Source organism: Diabrotica virgifera, chromosome 9, assembly GCF_917563875.1.
Source record: "Diabrotica virgifera virgifera chromosome 9, PGI_DIABVI_V3a".
NCBI classification, from domain to species: Eukaryota; Metazoa; Arthropoda; class Insecta; order Coleoptera; family Chrysomelidae; genus Diabrotica; species Diabrotica virgifera.
The window spans coordinates 14,742,603-14,752,365 of record NC_065451.1 but is presented as its reverse complement, the minus strand read 5'-3'; the positions used below and the strand labels follow the sequence as shown (position 1 = coordinate 14,752,365).

General features: G+C 33.3%; 1 protein-coding gene across 1 annotated transcript in view; it reads right to left on the bottom strand.

Moving 5' to 3' along the window:
* Positions 1-488: 488 nt before the first annotated feature.
* Positions 489-9,763, bottom strand: part of LOC114330678 (sphingomyelin phosphodiesterase 1-like) — a 61,511-nt gene continuing 52,236 nt past the window's right edge. The window contains exons 11-12 of the mRNA XM_050661683.1: positions 6,345-6,535; positions 489-665 (exon numbers count right to left, since the gene is read on the bottom strand). Of these exons, the coding sequence (XP_050517640.1) occupies positions 539-665; positions 6,345-6,535 (318 nt within the window). The 3' untranslated portion in view covers positions 489-538. The remainder of the gene's footprint in view (positions 666-6,344; positions 6,536-9,763) is intronic.

Sequence of the window (9,763 nt, the reverse complement as noted above, 5' to 3'; positions counted from 1 at the left end):
TCCAAGCGTGGAGAATATTATTGCCTACATTTTTCCTAAATAACTTTTTTTGATATTCTATACCGTAATGGAATTATCGACCGATCCCGCACTAAAAACTCACCCTGTATGTTGGTGGTAAATAGCAGTCTGCTTTTTGCATGACAGTTTAATGAAAGGTAACGAATCAATTGGAAGTTCTGTCCGACAAAAGACATGAGACGTTTTCGTATTGTGACGTTCGAAACCGGTAACCTGTTCCACAATTAAAACTTACCCTGTTCCAGTGTTCCCATACATCAAAGTTTGTCCGACCAAATACCATTAAGCTATTAACAAATTTTCAGCATGCCCTTAATAAACTTTTTTTGGTACGCGGGATCCAGGCCTATTTATGTTATTGTGCCTGTTTACTTCTTATTCTCAGTACCTAGTCTTGCTTTTGATCAGTTGCCTTTTTTACGAAATAATAAACAATTTAATTCGTTAATAATACATTTTATTTTTTTTTAGTTTTAAAGAGTAAATGTTTTTTAAAGGTTAACAATAAAAAAAAGGATTAATCAGAACACTGCTCATTCTTTGGGTGTAGAGAATATGTAGTAACAACTTTGCAACGAATATCGTGAAGACAATCGTCATCACAACCTTCTTCCAGAGATGCATCACCAAGTCTGACATAATTCCTAAAAGAAAACAAACACAACTTAGATTATAATATTTCATTAAAGTTTTTTCAATTAATTTTAAATAAAAATTTAGACTAATTTAAAAAAGATCGTAAATACAATTAAAATTTATGAAATATCAATTTCTTCTTTGGCAATTATGTGCTTATCCTGGCTGAAAAACATTCACGACTGGATCGGATTGAAAATACATACGATTTTAGGAAAAGCAGAAGATAAGGGCGACTTTGCAATGGCTACAGCCAACTTTCATTAACGGAGTCTGCATTAGAAGAAGAAGACATAATGGGTGGGCTTCATCGCAGAGGGTATTCCTCTTGGCTTCCAAACGGCTATAAGACCAATAATGAGATACATGGCTGAAACGAGATCTGATACATCCTAAACAAAAAGGATTCTAGAAACAACAGAAAGACGATACTAAGAAGAATCACGCACAATAGACTGAGAGATCGAAAAAGAAGTGAAGAAATCAGAAGAGCATGAACGGTGGAAAAAATGGGCGACTAGGTATTAAATAGGAAGAAAGAATGAAAAAATCATAAATCATAAGAGTAATGACAGGCAGGGCCTATTTTACTTCAAATCAGGCCTGAGGCACTACACAGTTTTCGGGCCCCTAAATATGATTTAATAATAATAACTTTTTTAAATACATTAATTATTTAATAGAAATATAGTTGCACCAAAAATTTTAATTTTAAATGCCAATTTTGTTATGATATTTGGTACGTGGGGTTAGAATAATATTTGGAACATCTTTTTCAAATAACTTTTTCCGATATTTCTAACGGGAAGCAAAATATCGAAAATTTACCGTTTGTGGAGTCGCAGTAGGCTGCGTCAAAATATATGGCTGTCTTCATCTTAAATGAAACACACAACACACTGTATATTATATGTCATTTCCTTTTGTAAATAATTTGGTTGTTGAACCATAAAAGGATATACCGTTCTTGGGCAAAAATGTAATGGTTGCTATTGCTGTTATTCGTTGAAAAAGGTTTCTTCAACGTGCCTTTTCTTCTAAATAACTTTTTTCCATTAATGTTACAATTTTTTCTGCTGTACTACTTCTCTTGACTAACGTAAACGTATCTACCAATTGATGAAATGTCTTCAGGAGATCGCGCGCTCATGTTGAATAACGGTCCTTTTGATATTTTTTCAGTCATTAAGTATACCCATCGAAAGTTAGAAAAATAATAATTTTTGTGGAAATCAGTTTACAAACGTAACAAATCTACAGTTAGGACTGTACACTAACCACTCACGAAGAATTTTTTCCATTAGCTTTCATTTTATAAAAAATTGCACTTTGCAAATGTCTGATTTTATTATTATCAAGTTCTGTAACACATTCACTAATTTTATCAATATATTGATTCGGTCGATTATTTATATTTACAAGATATTTTTGAAATTGCAGATTTACCTAAATTGCAGATTTACCTGAATGTTTTGGTCAATCCCCTATATCGCTAGGAAAAGTGTTACTGACATTGTCGTTTTCTATAAGACATGACGGAGATGTGGACATGTCGGAGAGTGATGTTGAAAAAGTAAGTATTCGTTACAAAGTACTCGTTACTTACGAATACCGAAAGTAACGATTACTATACAGAGAGGCAAATCGTTACTTTGATTACTCTGATTACTTCGTACCAATCGTATCAGAGCTAGTAACGACTATTGTATCTACTTTGATTACTTTGATTACTTCGTACCAATCGTATCAGAGCGAGTAACGACTATTGTATCTACTTTGATTACTTTGATTACTCTGATTACTTCGTTACTTCGTACAAATCGTATTAAAGCGAGTAACGACTATTGTATCTACTTTGATTACTCTGATTACTTCGTTACTTCGTACTAATCGTATCAGAGCGAGATACGACTATTGTATATATTATGTACTTTGATTACTCTGATTACTTCGTTACAAAATACAAAAGTAACAAAAGTAATCATAGTAATCAAATCATTTTTATCCCTTAAACAGATCAGTGAAGGTCGTTGTTATATCGGATTCGAAATACGATTCTCTACATGATTCTTCTCTTCTATCTCCGCGACGAAAGTTGGCAATCATCATTGCTATGCTCACTTTTGACACTACAGCCCGAAAGAGTTCAGTTGAGCTGCATCCAAACCATTCTCTGAGATTTCTCAGCTAGGACATTTTACTCCTACCTATGCTGCGCCTTCCTTGAATCTTTCCCTGCATAATTAATTAATTTTAGGAGTTCATATATAGTTCTATATGATTACCGTTACTCAAATACAAAAGTAACAAAAATAATCATAGTAATCAAAGTAACGAATACTCTAAATGATTACTGTATACAAAATACCTACCTACTGAGAAATACCATTCTCGATATGATTAACGATACTCAAATACAAAAGTAACAAAAGTAATCATAGTAATCAAAGTAACGAATACTGTAAATGATTACTTTATACAAAAGTAACGATTTCTAACGAATACTCGACAGTAACTATAATCAACGTCACTAGTGACAGGTGAAGTCGCTTGAAAATTAACAGTGGAGTCATCATTTATCATTTCCTGTTCGTAAAATGAAAGAATTTTGAAAATTTATTTTGTTGTTGAAATAAAAATGAACATTTTTTTGGTGATCTTTCCGGGCCCATTAAAATGCGGGCCCGAGGCAGGTGCCTCACGGGCCTAGTGATAAAATAGGCCCTGATGACAGGCGATAGGGTAGTGAAAATAGCAAGCAACAAAAAATCAAGTAGTAGAAGCAGAAAACGACGTGGTCGTTGTTCTCTGGTAGAAGTGTGGGCCGGCCACTAGTCCAGGGTAATAAGGATTTTCTCAGGGCACTCAAAGATCCAGGTAGCTGACTACTTTTTTAGTTATTGTAGACCTATAGGAAAAAAACCTACCTGTTTCCTGCCTATAGTTCGCGTCCGTTTTTTAATTATTAACAATTTAGTGCAAAAATCGCGATTTTTCTGATTTTTTTGCACCCTATTCAATAGCTGAACAATTGACATAAAACTACAAAATTTAATTTTTTAGAACATTGAAAACCCTTCAAAATACCGATTTTTGAAATTTAAAAAAGTTAATTTGTTGCTTCGCAAATTGCAAAATAAATGAAAATCGATATTTGTTAATAACTTTTACTAAATTAACTTAGAGTTTTAGGGTTTCACCCAAAGTTGGTTATTTTGGTACTTAACAAATATCCGTTGATCCATTAATTAGTTTAAAAGTTATTCTATCTGTTTATCCCAGAGACATTTATTTTGCAATAACATAAGACAGAAAATAATGAACATTGGGCAATTCTGACTATGCCAAACGAAAGTAGAAGACTGATAGTATCAAAATGTATTAAAAAAACATAAAAAAATCAATCAATATAATCAAAAATTCTAAAGCGAAATTTTTGAAATTTTGTTGTTTATAAACATTTAGAATAACTTGACAAATATTGTCCGCAGGAACAATCTTTTTATATATTCGGAAAGCTAGTATTTTAAGACGAATTTTCAAGTAAAAAATAAAGCCTTGTTTCATTAGGGACAAAGTTAGCCATTTGTTTTTTAATTCACAGCTAATTTGTTTATAATAATTAAGAAAATTCATTGATGCCATTTTAAATAATGGGATTTGTATTTTTTGTTAAAAAATTTGTATAACATTGTATCTTCACAGCACCTTCTACGATTTTTCAAAATTGTAGTTCAAACGGTTACTAGGGGGAACCTACGAATCCACCGAGTTAAAATACCGAAAAAGCAATTTCAAACTAATACCATTTTCTGTATCTCCGGATCAATTCAATGGATTTTCATCTTTCTTTTTTTAATTCGTATGTAATTTCTACGTACATTACAAATATGCAATTTGTTTATAAATTTATTAATTAATAATCAGTTTAATTTGTTTAAACAATTCTTGAAAAAATATTTTTTTAATCATAGTATCATTAATGATCATACAAAAAGTTAAAGTTCACTTTAATAAATAAATTATTTTTATTAGATAATAATTTATTGAAGATAATTTATTTATTAAAGTATACCTTAACTTTTCTATGATTAATAGTGATACTATGATTAAAAACATGGAATTATTTTTTCAAAAATTGTTTAAACAAATTAGATTGTTTATTAATTACTAAATGTCAAGTTGCAAATAGACAAATTACATATTTGTATTGTACAAAAAAATTACATACAAATTAAAAAAAGAAAGATTAAAATATATTCAGTAGATCCCGAGATATAGAAAATGATAGTAGTTTTAAGTTGCCTTTTTTAGTTTTTGAACTCGTGCATTTGTCGGCTCCCAGCTTCCCCTTCACTTACCACGACTAGTCACCAACTGAACAACATTTTTAAAAATTCTTGTAAAATACCAACTTTTCCAATATGTAAAATGATTTTTTCTCTGGATAATATTTTTAAAGTTGTTATTTTTAAAGTATGTTTATAAACTACAAAATTTCAAAAATTTGGCATTAGTATTTTTGACTATATTAGATAATTTTTTAATTTTTTTAGTACATTTTGATAGCATTACTTTTCTACTTTCATTTGACATACGCAGAATTGCCTGATGTCTATTATTTTCTGTCTTATGTTATTGCAAAATAAAGGTCTCTGGGAAAAACAAATAGAATAACTTTTCAACTACAGTGGAACCTCGATAAGTCGGATTAATCAGGACCGCGGCCGATCCGGGTTATCGAAAATCCGAGTAAGCCGGAGAATATGGTAAAAATTAATAAAATACTGATACTTACATACAGATAAACTTCCATTATAATTGCAAAAACATGAAATACATACATAGCACAGTAGGTACATCTAAATTACGTACAGTGGTATACAGTATTGTTCATTTCTTGGTAAAAAACTCAGTAACATTTTTATTGTTGAAATGTTTGTTTGATGAAAATCGGTCCGGGTTAGCCGGACTTCCGGGTTATTGGAGGCCGACTTATCGGGGTTCCACTGTAATTAATGGATCGGTCTCAAATTTTAAGGGTTTGTTAAATACCCCAATACACAACTTTTGGTGAAACACTAAAGTTATAAAGTAGTTTCAGTAAAAGTTATTAACAAATAACGATTTTCACTTATTTTGCAGTTTGCGTAGCAACAAATTAACTTTTTAAATTTCAAAATCGGCATTTTGAAGGTTTTTCAATGTTCTAAAAAATTAAATTTTGTAGTTTAATGTCAACTGCTTAGCTTTTGAATGGGCTGCAAAAAATCGGAAAAATCGAGATTTTTGCACTAAATTGTTATTAATTAAAAAACGGACGCGAACTTTAGGCAGGAAACAGGCAGGTTTTCTTCCTATAGGTCTACAATAACTAAAAAAGTAGTCAGCTACCTGGATCTTTGATTGTCCCGAACATGGTGTATTTCCAGCTTATTACCCTGGAGTAAACGGAAAAGATGGAGTAATAATATAATAGGGAGGCACAATACAAGGAAAGAAACGGGCAGAATTGTGTAATAAAAAGGTAGAAGAAGGAGAAGAAGTTCTTTCTTGTGTTCCTTTCTTGTATTCCTACCTTTGGGGTTGGTATTTTTCGTTCTTTCGAACGTATTTTGATAAAAAATTACAGTTAAAATTATTGATGTTCTAGATAAATAAAATAATGTAAATATAAATGAACTTACTGAAAATATAAATTCGCTACATTTGTATCGTTAAACAATCTCTCGGCAAATACATCAAAACTTTTTGGTGATAGATCTGGTAGGTCGTAGGCTTCTTTCATGGAATATAACTTTTTCCATGCAGGAGTCCTTTCTGGATAGAGATTAGCTTCCGTCAAATTGAAATAATACGTGTCTATATCAAGGATATCCTAAAAAGGAATAAAATATTTTTTATTTTTATTATTTAATTTTAATCTTTTATTTGTTTATATTTCACAAGTACAATAACTTTTTTAAATATCTTTGGTTTGGAATTTCTTTGGAAGCTTGAACTTTGAATGCACCATCAATGAAAAACTGGAATTATTCGAGTTGTGGGTGTACCTATACAAGAATTCTGAAAGTATGTATATGACACGTTAAAAACAAAGAGGGTCTGAGACGGATGAATAAGAAAGAAATGGAAATCTCAAATACAATCAAAACTAGGAATACAATATCTCGGACATATTATATTACACGGTGGAGAGATATACAACTTGTTCTAACTGATTATACAGGAAAAGATCCAGGGAAAAAGAACTATAGAGATAATGGTAAATGAACTTTTCAGAGCAGTAGTCTCTAAAGTCCGAATAGCTATGATGATTGCTGACTTTCGTCGCGGAGATGGCACGTGAAGGAGATATTTCATTTCATTTTTTACTGCTTTAATTAATCAACTAATCTTATACTTCCACACAAATACTAATACATTAAGTGCAGCAACGGAACACTTTCTTCAATAAACATTGATAGATAGAAGTAACAGTAACGAACGCAGTGAAACTAGTAGAACAATGATATAACAATGGATAGATAAAATGTATTACATGTCTCTGGAGAAGAATCAACTATTTTCAATGGGAAATAAGCCGCAGTTTTACCAAAAAATGATTTTATTAACGTTTCGACTCCCAAGTCGGGTGTCGTTGTCAAAATACAAAATAATACTAAATTTAATAAAAATGTTGTTGCTCAGTAAAAAATTCTTCTAATAATTTATTTAATCTGATTTATTTATATCGGCAATTCAGACATGTATTATACATTTTAAAGAAGAAGACTTTGAAATGATATTGCCAATATTGTTGAGTTGCGTTCCTGGGACGACTTTACTAGAAGATAGTTCATTTGATTACATGAAGTCAACCTAACTCAAGAATATCCGCACCAAAAATTTCCGCCATTTAAAAAGACAACCAAATGCAACGGTGGCAGTAAAATGCTCGGGCTAGAGACTCCATAGTAAATTACGAGGGAAAACCAGGAAACCTCGTGATACTATCCCGACATCGTAAGTATTTGGGCTTACATTTAGTTTACTCTCAAATATGTAGCAAATTCCTCGGTAAAATGCAGTAGGATGTGGTTACCCATACTAAAGGAGGAAGTCAATAGAAAGAAAATACTACGATTAATGAGTCAGTAACATATCGAGTTAGTACATATTGTAGCGGAAGAGAAATCTTGGCCGATCCCCGTATAACAGTAAACACCTCGAGAATGACGTAATCGGATGTGCTAGGCCTCGCCGGAGAATTCTGGAAGGTACGTCACGTAGGCGGAACAAGCCGATAGCTCGAGATGGGAGTCGATTGTTCCAGAATAACAACTGGGTATAAATACGGGCATATTTTGTGAATAAGTTTAGTGTATAAGATAAATTCGTCTGTTACTTATATAAATAAAGTCGTATATAAATTACGAACCGCTAGTTTTATTGTAATTAGAAGTAATTACACTAATCACGCTACAGTTGGTGTCGGTGTTCGGTTAACTTAGTGCGATATAAATAAGTGAATTACAGAGAGACTTTAAAAGACTTTTGAACTTTATTCGTCGGGAATAACCGGAGTGCGTTAATTGTTCGGTATTCGGAAAGACTTTAAAATACTTTTGGACTTTATTCGTCGGGAATAGTTAAAGTGCGTTGATTGTTCGGTATTCGGAAAGACTGTTAAAAGACATTTTGGAAAGTACGTGTGTGCCGACCAAAGATGTTGCTACAAGAACTTACAGTAAAACAGCTCCGTGAACAGCTCGAGGAACGGGATCTGGACAGCAGTGGGCTCAAGATAGTCCTAAAAGCACGACTCGAGGATGTCCTCACGAAGAACGGAGAAGACCCAAAGACGTTCCACTTCCAGTCAGCAGAACAAGTAATCTTATCGAAATTAAAAACTGTTTCTGAAACGATCGATGAAACTTCTAGAAGAAGCGACGAGAAACTTGAAGAAGTTAGTAGAAGAAGCGACGAGAAACTTGAAGAAGTTAGTAGAAAAAGCGACGAGAAACTTGAAGAAGTTAGTAGAAGAAGCGACGAGAAACTTGAAGAAGTTAGTAGAAAAAGCGACGAGAAATTCGAAAATGTTGCTAAAAGATTCGATGAGACTTCTCAAATAATTAAAGAGGTCTGTAGGCAAAACAACGAAAAACTAGAAGAAGTTTGTAAACAGAACAATGAGAAATTTGAAGAAGTTTCTAGAACATTCGATAAGATGCAGAAAAGTGTAGAGACCGTAGAAGAAAAGATCAAACAGCTAGAGAGCAGGATAACCGATACAAAAGTACAACCATCAGTTAATGCAGCAACGTTAGATCCTTTAGTGAAAGATGAACTACCGAGAGACGAAACGTCGCATAATATGAGATTCAAATTACCACCATTTGATGGAAAGTCCTCTTGGTCCATATATCTTAGACAGTTTGAAGCTATTGCGACCGCCAATCATTGGACCGAACAAGAAAAGGCTGTTTCCTTGACTGCTGCTTTACGAGGTGATGCTGCAGATATATTAAGGTCAATTCCCAAGGGTCAAGAAAATTGTTACCAGACCTTGTTCACTCGTCTAGAAAAACGCTATGGAGATGCCCATCTACAACAAGTATACAAAGCACAACTGCGAAGTAGAAGTCAACGAGCAAGTGAGAATCTGCAAGAATTTGAAGCAGATGTGGCTCGTGTGGTGTGGTTGGCTTATCCAGAGGTGCCAGACAGCGTTTTAGAAGAAATTGCAGTAGATACCTTCGTCAATGGGCTGAAAGATAGTGAACTACAGAAAGCTTTACGACTAGCAAGACCGAAAGTTTTAGATGAAGCACTTGCTATTGCATTGGAACACGAAACGGCTAGTCAAACTTCACGAAGCCATAGAGTAAGAACCATTGAAGAAAGTGACGAACACAACGATGAACGTCTGGAGGAAATGATACGGAGAGTATTGAGTAATCAGATGCCAAAGAGACGCGAGCCTAGATGTTGGAATTGCGGAGACGTAGGCCACATTCGACGTAATTGTAAGAAGATCGTACAGCCGTCGGAAAACTAGAGCGGGTCGACACCAAGGGGCAACTGCCGACCTCGAGAACTAGAGCCCCCATAGTAACTGTCAACC